At 39.9% G+C, this 20,520-nt stretch overlaps 1 protein-coding gene across 2 annotated transcripts in view; it reads right to left on the minus strand.

Moving 5' to 3' along the window:
- The window catches only part of LOC131344721 (NACHT, LRR and PYD domains-containing protein 12-like), a 28,138-nt gene extending 7,666 nt beyond the window's left edge, over positions 1–20,472 (minus strand). Inside the window, exons 1-10 of one of the 2 annotated variants that reach the window (XM_058377182.1) lie at positions 20,193–20,472; positions 14,570–14,712; positions 14,113–14,229; positions 13,526–13,639; positions 11,068–11,124; positions 9,103–10,896; positions 8,665–8,838; positions 8,227–8,400; positions 3,163–3,336; positions 2,143–2,316 (exon numbers count right to left, since the gene is read on the minus strand). In XM_058377182.1, the coding sequence (XP_058233165.1) occupies positions 2,143–2,316; positions 3,163–3,336; positions 8,227–8,400; positions 8,665–8,838; positions 9,103–10,896; positions 11,068–11,124; positions 13,526–13,639; positions 14,113–14,229; positions 14,570–14,622 (2,831 nt within the window). In that variant the 5' untranslated portion in view covers positions 14,623–14,712; positions 20,193–20,472. Of the gene's footprint in view, positions 1–2,142; positions 2,317–3,162; positions 3,337–8,226; positions 8,401–8,664; positions 8,839–9,102; positions 10,897–11,067; positions 11,125–13,525; positions 13,640–14,112; positions 14,230–14,569; positions 14,713–20,192 lie in introns of those variants that run through there. The other variant, XM_058377183.1, reaches the window with a different exon arrangement.
- Between the last annotated feature and the right edge of the window lie 48 nt (positions 20,473–20,520).

Genomic DNA, 20,520 nt, shown 5'->3' on the forward strand with positions numbered 1-20,520 from the left:
TCCTGCTGAAAGAGACCACAGCCATCAGGGAATACCGTTTCCATGAAAGGGTGTAGATGGTCTGGAACAATGCTTAGGTAGGTGGTACGTGTCAAAGGAACATCCACATGGATGCAGGACCCAAGGTTTTCCTGCAGAACATTGACCAGAGCAGGACACTGCCTCCACCGGCACCCCTTCTTCCCATAATGCATCCTGGTGCCATGTGTTCCCCAGGTAAGAGATGCACACGCACCCGGCCATCCACATGATGAAAAAGAAAACGTGATTCATCAGACCAGGCCACCTTCTTCCATTGCTCCGTGGTCCAGTTCTGATGCTCACGTGCCCATTGTTGGTGCTTTCAGTGGTGCACAGGGGTCAGCATGGTCACTCTGACTGGTCTGTGGCTATGTGGCCCCATACACAACAAACTGTCCTGCACTGTGTATTCTGACCCCTTTCTATCAGAACCAGCATTAACTTCTTCAGCAGTTTGATCAACAGTAGCTCGTCTGTTGGATCGGATCACACGGGCCAGCCTTCGCTCCCCAGGTACATCAATGAGCCTTGACCACCCATGACCCTGTCACCGGTTCACCACTGTTCCTTCCTTGGACCACTTTTGATAGATACTGACCACTGCAGACCATGAACACCCCACAAGAGCTGCAGTTTTGGAGATGCTCTGATCCAGTCATGGCCCTTGTCAAACTCGCTCAAATCCTTACACTTGCCAATTTTTCCTGCTTCTAACATCAACTTTGAGGACAAAATGTTGACTTGCTGCCTAATATATCCCACCCACTAACAGGTGCCATGATGAGGAGATACTCAGTATTATTCACGGCACCTCTCAATGGTCATAATATTATGCCTGATCAGTGTATATCAGTGAGTGATGGTAACTCCGACCATGATGTAGCATGCCAGAGCGTGAAGGTAGGCGCAGTATTCAAGCAGCTCCGACCAATTTAGTCAACCCTGAAGATCAACACAGCAACTGTCATCCTCCCAACTGCAACTTATGCATATGAACCTTTGAGACATCAGCAAGGTTCGTGGGAAGACTAAAGGCTGCCCAACACCAATGGCTGCAATGAATCTTGCAAGTTTCATACCAGGATTCACCAATGAGCTTTTTTATTGTGACCTCTTTTTTTATTGTGAAGTCTTAGCTACAGTTTGCAGGTAATATACCACAGCAACAGAAATCTGCCATTACATGGACACCACAATATGATGATGGAAGCAAAGCGAGTTCTCAATCAACATGGCAATAGACCTTCATAGAAGACCACTTAGCATATCATGGGATGAGGCCAAAGTTGCCACAGTTTTCCAAATGCACTGAATAGCACAGGATGAAATAAGTCTTAAGTCTAATCTGAGGATAAATAACAACAAATGTTTTATGAGGTGATTGCACATTACAATCAAGCCTCATGAATGACAACATACCTTCTAACATTTAGGTAACTTACTGCAGCTGTCCAAGCTTGATGAAAATTGTGTAAAGAACATAAATGTCTACTGCTGTTTAGCAATACGTCTTCAGTTGGTACATTCCATTAGCTTCTTATACATGCATTACTTTGATTAACATGAGGTATTAGCCAGTATCAGCTAGCTATACAATGTAAGCTTAATTAGCCATGACTCAGAGATCTAAATTATTTGCTTGACAATGGTAAAATAAATATACTTTCACAAATTCTAATAAAATTTAGTATTAGTAGTTTTTTTGTTCTTTGAGCTAGTGTTCAATGCAGCACCATAAATAGAACTTCAGGTAATAACTCTTAAATTGTGTACTACAAGCTTGATGCAGGGGTGTGTTTAACACCAATATGGGTTGTCAAGCAGCAGATATGCTGTATGACCAACTGTATCCACTGCACATACTTTGGCTCCAACTTTAACCTAATGTGGAAAAGCTGATCAAAAATGGCAACTTATAATTTCTTGCTTTAAAAATGCTTTAAAAATCTCACTATTGATACTATATGATACCTTTTTCCACTCATGTCGTCACTGGTGTGTGCACGGGAACCAAAAATTTTGAGATGCAATATTTAGGTACAAGAGTGGAATTAAGTCTAACTTTAGAGAATGTGTCTTACTGAGGATCAGGTCATGTGACTCTCAGAGAGATGATCTTACCTCAGTGTCTCCAGTTTACAGTGAGGATTCTCCAGTACAGCAGAGAGACACTTCACTCCTGAGTCTCTGAGTTTATTCTCAGACAGATCCAGTTCTCTCAGGTGTGAGGGGTTTGATCTCAGAGCTGAAGTCAGAGCAGCACAGCCTTCATCTGAGATTTCACAACTACACAACCTGCAGAGAGACAATGACACACTCTTCACTCTCTCAGTTGAGGCCATCACATCCATCAGCTTGTTGTACATCCTATTTCAATACCATGGGTATTTATATGGTGTTGTTCCCAAATTTTTTGTTATAATAGCATCCGTCTCTTTAAGGAAAGTTATCAACTAGGTTTTACAATGCAGCTGTCGGATTTTGTGCTTATTTAGCACCGAAAGCATTGGTGACATCGAGCACTGATGTTGAGTAAGGAGGCCTGGAACATAGTTGGTATGCCAATTCATCCTAAGTCTCCAAACCTGAACACCTCTGTAAAATGTCGAGTCATCACCACTCTCTTGCCTTCCAATGCAAATTTTGGAAATTTCCTCACTGTGGGATGAATAAAGGTTTATCTTATCTTATCTTATCTTATCTTATCTTATCTTATCTTATCTTATCTTCTTATCTTATCTTATCTTATCTTATCTTATCTTATCTTATCTTACTACTCCTAACACTGCTTTCTGGGTAAAATGAATGGCCATGCACATATGTTATACACAGCTGATTTTATAGTAAGCATCCAAACAGTGTGTGTGTGTGTGTGTGTGTGTGTGTTTTGGGGGTTCTCAATATTACACCTCGACCTTCTTGACCACCTTTGGCCTCAGCATTCACCTTTAACCACACTGTGCCCATTGTCCAACACAACAACACAAGACGTGTATGTACATAAATAATAGAATTAATTAGTGTTAGCATGAAAACTAATTATTTTCCTCCCTTTAGGATATTTAATGCCGAATCTAAAACCTTTGGTGCGGTCTCACTATTAGAGAATGTGTCAGGTGACACTTAGAGAGATGATCTTACCTCAGTGTCTCCAGTTTACAGTGAGGATTCTCCAGTCCAGCAGAGAGACTCTTCACTCCTGAGTCTCTGAGATAATTCTTAGACAGATCCAGTTCTCTCAGGTGTGAGGTGTTTGATCTCAGAGCTGAAGTCAGAGCAGCACAGCCAACATCTGTGACGCCACAACGCTCCAGCCTAAAGCGAGACAATGACACACACTTCAGGTCACACAGATCTGCCTTTAATCACTATTAAATTCTGAGTAAATTATATGAGAGCAATAACAAAAATAAATAAAGTAATATTACAATAAATTTGATGTTTGTGTGTGTGTGTGTGTGTGTTTAATTATACATAACAGCTATACATCTACACTTTTCTGACTAATCAGATCAGTGTTGGACAGTGGTGTTTCCCCAGTATTTTAAAAGTCTCAGGAACTGCAAGGGCTAGAAAATCATGTAGAAGCGACAGAGCAGCCCTGACAAAGTGGTTCTGGTATCATGAGTCATTATGAGGTGAGATGCTGTGTTTTTCAGATAATTCTAGGGATAAGATTGCATTTTTTCACTCCACTGCTAATTTCCTCTCCTCCACTGTGATACACACATCATGGGACTTCAACATGCAGAAGCAGTCTACATATTACATCTAATTAAATAAAATACATGAACACGAGTGTTTACTCTCATACCAATGCTACGGCATGAAGTATTGTTTGTGTTTCTCTGTGTACAGAGCCTTTCTTTATTGCCATTGTTTTTGCCAGTGTATGACCTGTTTTCTGTTTCTTGGATTTTCTCTGTTTTTTGGATTTCCTCTTTTGGTTTTGTTTGCTCCACTGACTGTTTTCTCTGGTTTTTGATTTCCAGCCTGTATGACCACTTTTGCCTCTGCCTGCCGATTCTGCTTTGTTTGCGTTTCCTTATTAAACTCCTTACACCGCACATGGACCTTACTCATCCTGTGTTACAGGATACTTCACCTCCAATAGGTCCAGCAGAACTGATGACCCTCCAGACCACCAACAGTCAAGTCATAGCTAACAACTCACACCCGTCGTGAAGAAATGCTTCGAGAGGCTTGTCATGAGGCACATCAAGACCCAGCTACCACCCTTACTGGACCCCTTGCAGTTGTGTAACATTCTAACCGCTCCACGGACGATGCCATCACCACAACCCTCCAACTGGATCTCACCCACCTGGACAATAAGGACACATGCATACGCAATGCACAGCTTCAATCACAACATCAAGTTCGCCAATGACAATAAAAGCTGCTTGACTTGACAAAACTAATAAATAATAAACGATAAATTCAATGGCTCTGCCAGCTGGTGCAAGTTGTTCCTCAGACAATGTGAAGTCTTTTTTGCTCACCAACTGGATACCTACTGGAGCAATTCCACCTCCTTCCTCCTGCTTATGTTACTCAACAAGCGAGGACTGAATTAGGCAACATTGGTTTGGCATGGGGAGCCACAGGTACAAACATCTTATTCTCACTTCACTCAGCTGATTCAGGACATTTTCGAACACCCCACTGGCAGTTGTGTTATATCAGTCCAAATGATACAGCTCCGCCAGGGCACTGATATGGCAGCAGACTATGCAGTGAAATTTCACACACTGGCAGCACAAAGCAGCTGGAACGACCCAGCACTCAAGACAGTGTTCCGGGAAGGTCTAAACACCTTACTCCAGGCCGAATTGGCCTGGCGCAGTAAATTTCCATGGCCATCCCTTTGGATAATTTAATTCGACACCAACCACCTCACTATCACAAAATATATAATCACCCAAACCCAGGAACATCAGAGTACATGCAGATAGGCCGCACACATCTCACCTGAAGAACACCAACTGCCACCAATGTCTCAAACTGTGCTACTACTGTGGCCAAGCCAGCCATGGACACACCACCTGCCCAGAAAAACGAACAAACTATGATGTGGAAAACAGGGAACTACTTTCTATTAAGGAGGCTGTTGAAGAATGGGGTTTGGAGGGGGCTTGTCATCCATTGGGTGGTGGTGGTGGCTCAACTGGTTAAGGCTCTGGGTCATTGACCGGACGATCAGGAGTTAAACAAGGCCCTTAACCCTCTCTGCTCCAGCATGCTGTATCATGGCTGACCCTGCGCTCTGACCCCAACCTCCAAGGATGGGATATGCGAAGAAAGAATTTCACTGTGCTGTAATGTATATGTGACAAATAAAGGCTATTTCATTTCAAGTGTCTTGAGTATATAAAGACCACAATGGGCCCTATTCTTCACTCACTTTAACTTTGTCATCACCTTCCCCCTGGGTCCAAAAACAGTAAAGCAGACACCCTGAGCCCATTCTGCACTCCTCCATCATTCTAGCACCCATAAACTGGAATATAATAGAGGAATTTCGCCAAGCTCAACAGGACGAGGAACCACCTGCCAAGTGTCCCCCAACATGACGGCCAACAAATAATGGAATGTGTTCACACCACTCACAGTACCCAACACCCAGATATTCAGAGAACCATGCAACTACTCTGCAATGTTTTCTGGTGATCTCCTTGGCCACTAATGTTAAAACTTACGTGGTAAACTAAGTTACATGCCCAGAGAATCCATGGCCACTTACAGGTCAGCAGAGACACCTGGCACATGTGGCAGGCCATCCAGGTGATCACAAACTATAAGACAACTTCAACTGATCTGTGACAGTGATGTCTCCCTCCCAGATGCGCTGAATGACTTCTGTGCTCAGTTTGAGGTGCTGATCAATGAGCAGGTGCTCTGTCTATCCATGGCTGACATGAGGAGAACTCTATGCAGAGTTAACCCACAGAACTTTGCTGGGGCAGACAACATTCCTGGCAGAGTGCTCAGGGAATTTGCAGAACAGCTAGCGGATGTCTTCACTGACATCTTCGACATTTCCCAGAGCAGCGCCATTGTTCCTACGTGCCTCAAAACAACAACCATCATCCCCCTGCTGAGGAAGTCTATAGTAATCTCAATCTCAAATTAATTTGAGTTTTGCTATCAATGACTATCGTCCCATTTCACCCTCACTAGTCCCCATGCAGTTTGAGTGCTGTTCATAGACTTCAGTTCAGCATTCAATACAGTCATCCCTCAGCACCTAATTGAGAAGCTGAACCTGCTGGGCCTGAACACCTCCCTCTGCAACTGTATCCTGGACTTCCTGACGGGGAGACCTCAGTCAGTCCAGATCAGGAACAGCATCTCCAGCACCACCACACTGAGCACTGAGGCCCCTCAGGGCTATGTGCTCAGCCGACTGCTGTTCACTCTGCTGACTCAAGTTCAACAATGACACGTCCATGGTGGTTCTCATCAGCAAGAACGACGAGTCAGCATACAGAGAGGAGGTGCCACGGCCTGGTGTAACGCCAACAACCTGTCTCTGGACGTTGACAAAACTAAAGAGATTGTTCCTTACTATAGGAGAGCACATATTGGCCATTCTCCACTGTACATCAACAAATCCTCTGTAGAGATCATCAAGAGCAATAAAAATTCCTTGGTGTTCATCTGGCAGAGAACTTCACCTGGTCATATCCTGAGCAGTTGCATCAATACCTGGTTTGGGAATTGCACCATCTCTTAAAAGACCCTACAGCAGATAGTGAGGACAACTGAGAACATCATTGGAGTCTCTCTCCCCTCTGTTACAGACATTTACATTCCATGCCCCTCACACACACTCTTCACACTCCTGTCATCTGGAAAGAGGTACCGAAGCAATTAGGCCCTCATAGCCAGACTGTGTAATAGTTCCTTCCCACAAGCCATCACACCCTCAATCTTCAACACCCAGAACTGAACTGTACCAAACTCACACACACTCACTCACTCACTCACTCAACTGTTTGAACTAAACTGTTCCGAAATCAAAACTCAAACACATACATATCTATAACTCCCTCTATATTCTTACTGTTTTTTTGCACATTTACTCAATTGTTGCTGTTGCTGTTTTTCACACATTTCAAACTGCCACCATCTGCTACTGTCACAGAAATCTGTATGTTTACAAGTACCTTCTTTGCTTACAGTTTTCCTATTTTGCACATTGCACTGTATAACATATTATACAGAGTGTATACTGGTCCGCGCTATTTTGTGTATCTGTCCTGTACTGTTTTGTTTTGTATTGTCTGCTGCACTGTCTTTTTGTCTTTGCACTGTTTGCACTAGGTTGCACATGTTGCAATTTATGTGGCTAAGACAACTTACTTTCAGTGACAACTTACTCCCTACAGTGGACAGTTGGTTTCACCAGAGCCGAGAGGTATGGGAGAGCGCTCTCATACGTGTCCAATGAGAGATTCACTGCCAGAGCATACAGGCCAAGTGGAGGAGAGGCCCACACTTGCAATACCAGCCAGGACAGAGCATTTGGCAGTCCATCAAAAACCTACGCCTCAAACTCCCAAGCCGTAAGCTGAGTCCATGTTACACTGGCCCGTTCAAAATCTTCCAACAAGTAAACACAGTGACATACCGCCTCGACCTACCTGCCAGCTATCACATCTCTTCTTCCTTTCATGCCTCTCTCCTCAAACCAGCCCTCACCAACAATCCTGCAGTAGATGACCCCACACCACCACCACCCACAGAGATCGATGGTCCTATCTGGTCCATTCCATCATCAATTCAGAAAAAGGAGAGGCCACCTACAATACCTTGTAGACAGGAAAGTATACAGGCAAGAGGAATAATCATGGGGTAACCCCAATGACAGATCTGTCCTTAATGACTGAATTCTACCAGGCACACCTGGAATGGCCAGCTACCAGACCTTGAGGCTGACCAAGAAGAAGAACACCAGGAGAGGGGATTCTGTTACAACATTGCCCACTAGTTCCCCTCACGCCCAGCAGGGAGAACCCTCGACTGAGTTCTCAGACTTGACACACAACATCACATAATGTGCAAGTATTTAGTACACATAAAGACATGCTCACAGAAATATAAAGCAGGCTTTATATAAGTATAAGGAGCAGGTCATGTGACTCTCAAAGAAATGATAGCTAATTATGAATCAAATGATGAATTGAGAAGAGATGATCTTACCTCAGTGTCTCCAGTTTACAGTGAGGATTCTCCAGTACAGCAGAGAGACTCTTCACTCCTGAGTCTCTGAGATAATTCCTAGACAGATCCAGTTCTCTCAGTTGTGAGGGGTTTGATCTCAGAGCTGAAGTCAGAGCAGCACAACCAACATCTGAGAAACGACAACTACACAACCTGTAGAGAGACAATGGCACACTCTTCACTCTCTCAGTTCAGGACACAGATCAGTTCAGCAGTCTCTGAAGTTTCCGTTAAATTTAAAAAAAATGTTTATTTTCACTTTATTATTTGGAAAATGCAGAATCATGGACCTTTGTTAAACATATGAAAACATTATTTTAAAAAATAGACTAAAATGGGGTGGGACAACTGATACAGTAGTTGTAATTTTATGAGATTTCATGTAGGTCAGTGTTACTCACAGAAAGATGATCTTACCTCAATGTCTCCAGTTTACAGTGAGGATTCTCCAGTCCAGCAGAGAGACGCTTCATTCCTGAGTCTTTAAATCTATTCCCAGACAGATCCAGATCTCTCAGACTGGAGGATTCAGAGCTGAGCACTGAGGCTAAAGCTGTACAGCCCTCCTCTTTCAGGTCACAATTATTAAAACTGAAAGCAGATTAAAAATACACCAGTATAGCACCAGTGTACATTATCAAACATTATTAAATCTTTCCAAAATAGAAATATTAAATCTAACATAAATCTCATAATGTATCTCATACTGCAACATGCTGCACTGTCTAGGTTTTACACACTACATGAAGTAAAGACATTTACATAGATCAGACCATATATCCAGTCTGATGAAGTTCTTTAATCTTCTCTGCTGCTAACATTAACAGTATAACAGTTATATTCAGCTTTACTTACTCAGCTTTTCTGGATGCTGCAACCACAGGCAGGAGCTTCAGAAGAACCTCCTCGGGTTTACTGTTTTTGTTGGTATATTTCTTAAGGACAAACACATCCTCTTCCTGTGCTGATGTCAGTAACACAAACACCACAGCTGACCACTGAGAAGAAGAAAGTTTGTTTTGTTGTAAATTTCCTGATTGCAGGTAGTGTTGGATTTCCTCAACTAGAGAATGATCATCCAGCTCATTCAGACAGTGGAACAGATTGATGGATTTCTCTGGTGAGGGATTCTCTGTGATCTTCTTCTTGATGTAATGAACTGTTTCCTGTCTGCTGTCAGAGCTACTTCCTGTCTGTGTCACTATGGTTTGTAAGAGGATCGGATTGGACTCCAGTGAGAGACCCAGAAGAAAGCGAAGGAACAGATCCAGATGTCCATTTTCCCTCTGTAAAGCCTGATCTACAGCACTCTTGTGTAGATCTAACATTGTAATTTCTCTGAGCAGTGTGGACATTTTAGAAAACAGTCTTTTCTGAAGAATATTTTTCTTTTTATTCATGAATGTCAGATGCACATACAGAGCTGCGAGGTGCTCCTGAATGCTCAGATGAACAAAGCAGTACACTTTACTCTGGTGAAGTCCAAACTCCTCTGTGAAGATCTGAGTACACACACCTGAATACACTGATGCTTCTGTCACACCAATGCCACACTCCATCAGGTCTTCCTCATAGAAGATCAGGTTTCCTTTCATCAGCTGCCTGAAAGCCAGTTTACCCAGTTTCAGAACCATTTCTTTATCTGCCTCTCTGCTCTCTGTGTACTTTTTCTTGATGATGTTTGTCTGAATGATGAGGAAGTGTGTGTACATTTGAGTCAGAGTCTTGGGGATCTCTCCACTCTCTGCTTCACCCAACATTCTCTCTAGAACAGTGGCTGAAATCCAGCAGAAGACTGGGATGTGGCACATGATGTAGAGGCTTCTTAATGACTTCAGGTGTGTGATGATTCTGTTGCTCAGACTCTGATCTCTGATCCTCTTCCTGAAATATTCCTCCTTCTGTGGGTCATTGAACCCTCGTACCTCTGTGACTCGATTAAACCACTCAGAGGGGATTTGATCAGCTGCTGCAGGTCGGGAGGTGATCCAGATGAGAGCAGAGGGAAGCAGATTCCCTTTGATCAGGTTTATCAGCAGCACATTCACTGATGCTGATTCAGTTCCATCACACACTCTCACTGTGTTCTGGAAATCCAGAGGGAAACGACACTCATCCAAACCATCAAAAATGAACAGAACTTTGTGCAGAGTGGAAATGTTTGTTTCTTTCATCTCTTTAAAAAAGAAATGAAGAAGCTCCATCAGACTCAGTTTTTGGTCCTTCATCAGATTGAGCTCTCTGAAAGGAAGTGGAAATATGAGATGAACATCCTGATTTGTTTTCCCTTCAGCCCAGTCTAGAATGAATTTCTGCACAGAGACTGTTTTTCCAATGCCAGCGACTCCCTTTGTCAGAACGCTCCTGATGGGTTTGTCTTCTTCAGATAAAGGTTTAAAGATGTCACTGCAGCTGATTGGTGTTTCCTCTGTTGCTGCTCTCCTGGATGCTGCCTCGATCTGTCTCACCTCATGTTCATTATTGACTTTCCCACTGTCTCCTTCTGTGATGTAGAGCTCTGTGTAGATCTCATTGAGAAGTGTTGGGTTTCTCTGGTTTGTTATCACATCATTTACATGCTGAAACTTCTTCATCAGATTTAATCTGCATCTCTCCTGAAGATGAGGTCCAGTGGTTACAGACCTACATCTGTAAAATGGTTATAGACATGTGGTGAGATAACAAGCACAGTCCCTGTAATACTGACTCTACTGTATATGTGTTTGATAAACTAATCAATCGGATTGGAGAAATGTTTATAATAGCAGTATAATAATGATCATACCACTGTCACAGTCTCACTTCAGAGTCTGATCTTACCCTGTGTCTGTGATTATGATCTTCTGCTCTGTTTTGTCTCTCCCTCGCTGGAGGTCACTGTGTGAAAAAAGGATTTTATATCACTGACCTGTGTTCTTCCTCACCATTATTCACATTACTCAAAATTATGGCTTTCAGCATCAAATCTGCTTCATGATTTACAAATGAAAATATCACTATGGATACACACTAAATTGTCTAAATTGTTTTGGGAGATCCCCCCAAATCATTGAATTCAGGTGTTCCAATCAGTTCCATGGTCACAGGTGTTTAAAATCAAGCACCTAGGCATGCAGACTGCCTCTACAATCATTTGTGAAAGAATGGGTCGCTCTCAGGAGCTCAGTGAATTCAAGCGTGGTACCATGATAGGTTTCCACCTGTGCAAAAAGTTTATTCCTGAAATTGTCTCTCTAATAAATATTCCACGGTCAACTGTCAGTGGTATTATAACAAAGTGGAAGCAATTGGGAACAACAGCAACTCAGCCACGAAGTGGTAGGCCACGTAAAATCACAGATCGGGGTCAGCACACTCTGAGGAACACAGTGTGCAGAAGTCGCCAACTTTCTGCAGAGTCAGTAGCTACAGTCCTCCAAACATTGTGTGGCCTTCAGATTAGCTCAAGAACAGTGTGTAGAGAGCTTCCTGGAATGGGTTGTCATGGCCAAGCAGCTGCATCCAATCCTTACATCAGATGCAGTGGTGTATAGCACGCTGCCACTGGACTCTAGGGCAGTGGAGACGTGTTCTCTGGAGTGGCCAATCACGCTTCACTGTCTGGGTTTGGTGGTTGCCAGGAGAATGATACTTGCCTGACTGCATTGTGCCAAGTGCAAAGTGCCCAAGTTTGGTGGAGGGGGGATTAGGGTGTGGGGTTGTTTTTCAGGGGTTGGGCTTGGCCCCTTAGTTCTTGGAAAGAAACTCTTAATGCTTTAGCATACAAAGACATTTTGGACAATTTCATGCCATGAGCCTGCACAGAGTCCTGACCTCACCTGAGGCCAACCCAATAGAACACCTTAGGAATGAATTAGAGCAGAGACTGCAAGCCAGACCTTCTCATCCAACATCAGTGCCTGACCTCACAAATGCTTCTAGAAGAATAGTTAAACATTCCCATAAACACACTCCTAAACCTTGTGGAAAGCCTTCCCAGAAGAGTTGGAGCTGTTAAAGCTGCAAAGGTTGGGACAACTCCATATGCCAGTTTGTTAATAACAAACTATTTTAGAGTTTATTTATTGAGTGTTAAAGAGCTGAACATGATGAATCTTTGGCTGAAGTTGATACTGTGCTTTAGCCAGACTGCAGGACTATTTTTCTTTAGTTCTTTATCTTCAGACATTAATAGGAACCATGATGCATTTAAAATCTAAAATAAATTTTATATTTTGAATACTGTACAGTTGAGGCCAAACCTTCACAGTCAAACTCAGGATGTCACAGTTTCACAGATTTCATGCTACTATATCAAGTATTTTCTTTTTTAAGTCAATGAGCTCCAGTACATTATTATTTTAATGAAATGTATACTTTTTCAGTAAAGGCCTTTATATCTTATCTTAAATGTTACCTACATTTTGTAAGTATTTGTATTGTTACTGTTATTTGCTTGAACTTGAATCAAGTTCTTGGGTATCCTTCTACATCTCACAATACTTTGCTGGAATTTTTCTTCATTCCTTCTGACAGTGCTGGTGTAACTCAGTCAGGTTTGTTAGCCTCCTTACTCAGACATGTTAGGTCAGGCTTTGTCAATGCTAGGTTAGGCTTTGTGATGATTTGGCAACAAAGTTAAAATATTCTGGATAATGTGTTGAAGTGTTCTTTCAGTATTTCTACTTAATCGTCCTTCCTCATGTAACGCCTCCTACCCTACACTCACTATACGGAGCAGGGCACCAGGTTACTAATAGTCTCCTGACTTAATAGTTGCCTACTGTTTCTTCCTATAAAACAACTAAATAATATTACAATATGGTAAACTATAATCAACTCATGAAGAGTGACTAACAATTAACATACTAGATAGAATAACAAAGTAAAGGTAAATAATTAATTAGACTTAAGCAACAGAATAATATAATATAATTAAGAATAACAGGATATTAATTAAGTACTATGTACTCAATTTTCTACAAAAACAAACAGCAAACTAAAACTCACACAAATTAAGTTCAATTACTCAAAATATGAATAAACTCAAGTGCAAACGTGAGCCATTAGAATTATGATTAGAACTGAATTATAACCAAAATAAATCAGTCTCAGCAATTGTTTAGTTGATGCCCTCAGTGACATAAGTAAAAAAAAAAAGAAATAACTTTAGTCTAGGTGTAAGTAAACGTTTGTCTTCTACTGCACATAGCTACAACACAGATTATTCAATTTCCTCTAATTTAAAATCATTACTAACCTGCTATTAGTGTAAATGAGATCCATGAAAATATCTTACCTGTATCTGGGTGAGGATTCGCTCTTATCTTTAAACACTGTTGGTAAAAACATAGATCTTTCACTCTTCATGGACACACAGCTCGGTAAGTCTGACCTCCTTATCTGGTTTTTACTGCACAAACACACACACACACACAAACACACCATTTATACAGCAGTCATTTGCTATGCTATGGTATGTGATTTTGCAATACATGTGTAAAATCTCTACTCTCACACTGATTACTATGTCAAATATTAATTTCTGGCATTTGGCCCTTATCTAGGGTGACTTACATTTAATCACATTTTTATACAACTGACCAATTGAGGGATAAGGGCCTTACTCAGGGGCCCAGCAGTAGCAGCTTGGTGGACTTGGGATTCTAACTCACAATCTTCTGACCAGTAGTCCAATGCCTTAACCACCAAGCTACCATATTCCCCCATATTCAGTGTCATTTATAAATGGCTGTATTTAAAATTTTTTTACATGGATATTTTTTTACAGTCAAATGATCAGTTTTACCAAGAGTCTTTGATGATACAGGTTAATAATTACTGTAATAATAAGTAGAAAACCTGTTAACTCTGAGGAGATGTTACCTGTGTGTAGATGAGAAGTCTTCATTATTTAATCCTGGTGGAGATTCTGTACACACATCACTGCTCATGGAGGAACTGCTGGGTCCTGCACAGTCTGATATCTTTACCTGGGTTTCACTACAACATACACATTTTACTATTAACAAATTATTTACAGACTTCAGATTATTGTTAATATGAACAGGTAGTCAGTAGATCGGCAGATAGGAGTAATAGACTTTTTTTTTTAATTTGGTGAGAAATAAAAGTGTAAATCTTGAGACGTGAAAAAGTAAATTATCCAATAAAGATTTTTTTTCCTCCTTCCTCCAGGACACACACATCACTCTTTAATGAGACACAACATGGACTAGAATGTTCTATCATGGCTTTACTAGACATTCACTATATGATGTTCATTCAGACCTTAAATTCTCATTAAATGCTCATGTTGAAGATACAATAACGGTCGCTTTACCCCATTTTTATTTGTGGAGATCCATCCGGTTGGTCAGGATTGGAGTAATCCATCTTGCACCATTAATACAGTGAAGTGTTTGGTCATGAACAGAGAGCTGTGTACAACCAGGCCTGATCTCTTCTACTGCAATGGCTTACTGTCTACATAGAAACATAAATAAATAAATAAATAAATAAATAAATAACATCTACACCAGATTCACATGCATTTTTTGCCTTTAGCACTGCATCACTATAACAGTACTGTTTCATACATACAATACATTGGTAAAAAAAACACCACTTTTAGTTGCCTTGTGATTAAATCTCAGAATACACAGATACTGTATACTTCTAGTTATTGAGTTTGTGAAACAAAAATGAATCATGATTATCAAAAATTCCACACACTGAGGCACATGCACAAGGTACATACTCAGATTACCATTTAATATATTTGGTGAATAGTTCAAGCAATTTTCCCAGTGCTGATTAGTAATAATAAACAAACGTGATCATACAATATTTATTAAAACATACACATTTCCTATGTGTGTGTATATTTCTGTAAATATATTCATACCTATTTTTAACAGATATATAAAAGAAAACATACTGATATTATAGAGTGTAGCATAGAGTCATATTCTTGTTAAAAGATCATTCAGGTTGTCTTCATTCTCTTCCTTCAGCTTGCGGCCTCAGATGACCTCAGAAACTACACTGACCGATTATTTCCTCAAGAGCTCATGGTTGCTGTTGTTAAAAGGACATTATCTACAGTTACATTATTTACTGTCCAGTGTCCCCCAGGTGAGGATGAGGTTCCCTTCTGAGTCTGGTTCCTCTCAAGGTTTCTTCCTCAGGGAGTGTTTCCTCACCACCCTCACCTCAGGCTTCTCATTAGGGAAAAAATACTAACTAAACTTTAAGCATTATATATTTTTCTATATGTTTCTGTACTTCTGTAAAGCTGCTTTGAGACAATGTCCATTTTTAAAAGTGTTATAAAAAATTAATTGAACTGAACTGAATTAAAATTCCTCCATCAGTGACGAACACAGGAACCTGAAAGCATTAATAAACATTTCCTAAAGACACACATGATGTTTTGGATTTGTCAGAATTTGATATTACAAATAAAAAAAAACTAAACTGTCAAACTAATAAATAATAAAGCAATATACAGATATTACAGCAGACATCGTTTTGATTTCATTCGTCATCTTACATGAATCAAATCCATGAAAAACTCACTTTTCAGCTACAATTAAGTGGCTCTGCCATAACCTCATAAACACATCTCTCTTATTTCTACACATTCTCCATAGTTTAATTTTATAAAAAATGATATATGATATATATACAGTTTGTGTGGTAGAACATTTTTTCATTCTCCCCTCACAACTTTAGTTTCTACCTGCAATTAATTCATTAATGTTTAAAAAAGAAAATAATCCTCGGAGAAAAAGAAAAAAAAAACAAAGCTAATTGTTGAACATTTGTAGCTAGCCCTCACATATAATATAGTTCTCATAGGCCAAAAGAAACCTGAACAGAATACATCGCACCTTTAAAACAGAAGTTATATTGAACCATAAATTACCTCTGGAGTTTCTGAGTCTCAAAGCTCAGTCTGAGGTCAATTTCAGTCTGAGGTCAATTTCAGTCTGAGGTCAATTTCAGTCTGAGGTCAATTTCAGTTGCTCTTCTGTTTCTGCAGTAAGGCACTTGAGCTGATTTTTTAATTTGTCTGACAGGTGAATCAGTCAGCACGTGACCCAGCCAACATGTATGTGTGGGCCCCATAAGGGCTGTATCCAGGTGGCATGGGCTCCAATTGGGCATGGGCTGAAAATGGGCAATTTATGTGGGTCCCATGTAGGATCTAAGTGGGCAAAATGATTTCACACCTAAAATACATCTTTATACCTATAATTGCTTTGAAATAATTAAATGTGGTTACTAATCACTTTAAAACAACGAATATCACAGATTTTTGGTATTGCTACTTTTTAAATTAAAGTGCATTATTTTCCATTGTATATTTCCATTATTTTATTTTATTTTGTTTCTTTGTGTGAATGTTCAGCATTACAGTGTTCACTTGCCTGTGCATTTATCAGAATGTGTTTAATTGGGAATGAGGAGAAATCGGAAAGGAAGACATTTAAATGGGTCTCACTGGACCTACCTGTTCAATAAGACCTACTCACTCACTGACATCACCTTCCGCTTGACGAAGTAGTCCTACTGCTTTGACTGTTTCCTTATGAATTTCTCCTTATAACATTATATCATAATATCATGTATCATGTGATCTTAGTTGAAAATGAGCGGAAATTTAAAATGACAGCTGTGAAGATGTTAAATATTGGAAGTAGAGGAAATCCCGCCATGGCGTAAGGATACAGTTTCTTCCAGACCCAGTGAGTGACAGGCGGGAGGGAGATCACTTCATCTGTTGAAGGCGGCTGAAGGACGTGGATGTGGAGCGGAATAAGCGGGTAAATGAATATTTTCTAAAGATATCTTTATTATTTATCTTTATCATCTGTGGTCTCAAGCATCGGGAACTTTGTTTTGACAGTTTAAATGATCTTTAAAACCGCTAAACTAATGTTAATAACTTTTCTGTGGGGGGAGAAGCGTGAAACAGTTATAATCACTTAAGTGTGTGTGAGGATTAAAATATGGTTATATGTGTTGATAGTAATGTGTAGAGGTTTTTGTTTCCTGACTCTGAACACATTTTTGTTTATTTTCTGCTTTCCTTGTGTATTTTGTGTCTGTGTAAGGTTAGCCGCCATTTTTTCCCCTGAGGTAAATTTACCGTACAGCCAGCTGCTGATGAGGAACGAACGGAGCGCCAAGTTATAATAATTAGCATAATTGTGAATTCTGAGGTATCCGATCAGGGATCTAGAAGAGTAAAGTGCTGCTTTCGGAGGCGAGGTCATTTAGGGTGAATTTTAGACAGTTGTGAGACCAGGCCCGGAGTGGTCATCAGGTGAACCGGGGGAATTCCCGGTGGTCAGCTCTGTCCTGCTCATAACAGGGCAGAGACTCGCCGGATTTTTCCACATACACAGAAAAACGTATATGTGTTTAAGTTATTGTGTGTGACTGATAATGACACTAATTACACTATATTTATTTAAATCAGCGCATAATGACACCGTGCATTAAAAAGAGCCGTTTATTTGGTCAGAGCGCGCGCACGTTTTGATTTTGGGGTAAACTGACCTTTTACCCTGTAAGTAGATTTTCATCATTAATATCACTGAGTACTTGAATGGACAATGACACTGGAACAGGGACACCAAAATAAAGTGTTACCATAATATACAGCTGGACATTTCAGATGTTAATGTGCATTTGCTTTTACAGGTGGACTGAAAAAGAACACAATGACTGAAGAGGCAAAAAAGGATCTCCAAATGGTTCACTGGGGCAAGAGACAGGGGTGGAAAGAGGGCCATTAGAGCACAGCAGGAGAGAAGACCATCTCCAGGAGTGTGAGGAGTTTCTGAGTCCAAATGTTTTAATACTGTAATGTTCAACAAGTTTGTTTTTTTATTTTTTTGTACTTCTACATTGTTAGTGTAGTTCAGTTAAAAGAGCACTGATGTTTCTTAAAAGGGGGCAGTTCACCCAAAAATGAACATTCGGTCATCACTGACTCCCCCTCATGTCTTTCCAAATCCTGAACACTTTCGTTCATCTTTGGATCACAAATGAAGATATTTTTAATGATATCTGCGAGATTTATGTCCCTCTGTTGAAAGTTTATTCCCCCAAAATTCTGATGCTTCAGAATATTTGTAAAGAGATCAAAAATAAATCTAAATAAATCCAGCGGTTTAATCCAAGTCTTCTGAAAAGTCATTATGACTTTATATGATGAACAGATCGAATTTAGGCTTTTATTCACATATAAACATCGATCAGCCAACAATGTTTACAGCATTCAGTTTTGGTAAATAGAAGCACAAACATGATTGATTCAGTTTATATTAGTAGTTTAGCATTAATATGTGAATTAAACCTTTAATTAAATCTATCAGATGAAGCGATCATGTCTTTTCAGAAGACTGTGATTAAACTTCTTGATTCACATGAATTTATTTTCTTTTTCTTCAATCTTTTTATGAATTTTTTGAAGTGTCTGAGTTTTGGGGAAATAGACTTTCAACAGAAGGACTGAAATCTCAGATTTCATTAAAAATGTCTTCATTTGTGTTCTGAAAATAAATTAATTTCTTATGGGTTTGGAGCGACATGCAGGTGAGATGATGACAGAATTTTCATTTTTGGGAGAAATATCACTTTAACTTTTGACTGTTTATTTCTTTTTCCCCAAATGTTATGTACCATTGGTTATATAAGACCAGATGCTGGTAGAGTATTACCCTTGAGTTTTACTGTTTAATGTTCAAAATTTTCAGGCTTTGGTAAAATGTTGATTGAATGTGTCAGATAATAAAGATGATGATGAAGTATTTGATATACAGAACCTTTACAGCATTTTAATTTCTGATTTTTAAAATTTCACCTTTTTCATGTTTTTTCTTTATAGACTCCTACATTTAGACATTTACCAAAAAATCCTGTAAACTCCTGTTTACCAAGTAAAATCCTGATGTTGCTTTTATCACTTAATAAAAAAAATGTTTGGGATAGCACCAGAATGTAAAAATCACAGGTAAATTAAAAATAAGAGTTAAGCACACAACTGTTTGAATATAAATAATTATACTGTCCAGGTGAGATGCCTCAAAACACACACACACACACAGCCATGTGGGGCCAGTCCAGTACCCACTGATAAACCTATAATGGGCCCTTGTATATACCACATGGGCTTCACAAAGTGGGACCAATATGGGCCTCATGTAGGTTGCCCAGTTGGGCCCCACATTTGCCCCAGTCAGATTCATATGGGCTAGTTTAGATGGGGCCCACGTGGAACTCGCGGACAAACCCATCTAGGGCCCATGTTTCAAGCCCATATGCGGCCCCACCTTGCAATGTTGGCTGGGGACGACGACACATTTTTATTAAAGCTGCAGCGTAACAAACTGTGGGAAAGTAAGTGTATATGATAAACTACATATATTTTTGTCAGATTTAACAGACTGCTTAATAATATAGCTGTTCTCTGTGTAAAATAAGCAGCTCTATTTCTCTATGCTACTTTAAAGAGATATACATGCTAATCTTTTTAATATCACTTTTAAAAATCATTTATGCGTCTAGTGTGTGTCGCCACCTGCTGGCAGCATGGAGTATATACATTATTTCCGGATTAAAAAACCGGCAAAAGTGCCCCTTCTTCCCGCCTCCGAAATTATTCAAACACGTAGTAAAAAGAAAAAGAAAGAAAAACACGACCCTAACAAACCTGATTAAACACATTCAGTAACATCACGTCACACCTCAATAAAATACTGATTTATTTTGTAGATTTAGTAAAAATGGAAGGATAAATATACTCAATTCACATAGTGCGGTTTTCCTTCTGCTTATACACACGGTTTTATAACATATATGATTATATTTATATATGTTTAATTATAAACTTATATAACATATTTCCATATCTGAAATGAAAATAGAGAAATAAAAAAGAGATCTTGTACCTTTAGTCGACAGTCGTTGTTGTGTTGTCATTAATCTCACTCTGTCTCTGTTTGTCTAGATCAACTTCTGAGAAGGTGTTCAAGTTGTTCATCTTCTAAATAAAGTGTCAATACTCCAGAAATTCTTTCACTTTCACAGAAGTAAAACAGGTTTGTTCAGCAGCTTCCTGTCCAGTGTTACTGGAAACATAACAAAACATCTCAGAACCTGTCTTTTGGAATTTGTAGAGAAAATAGTTGCGTGTCTGTTAAACCAAAACCAAAAGTTGTCCAGCACACACAGTGGCCTACAAACATGGCTGCCCTGGACTCAGTTTCCCACAACACA

This window comes from Hemibagrus wyckioides, linkage group LG24 (genome assembly GCF_019097595.1).
Source record: "Hemibagrus wyckioides isolate EC202008001 linkage group LG24, SWU_Hwy_1.0, whole genome shotgun sequence".
NCBI classification, from domain to species: Eukaryota; Metazoa; Chordata; class Actinopteri; order Siluriformes; family Bagridae; genus Hemibagrus; species Hemibagrus wyckioides.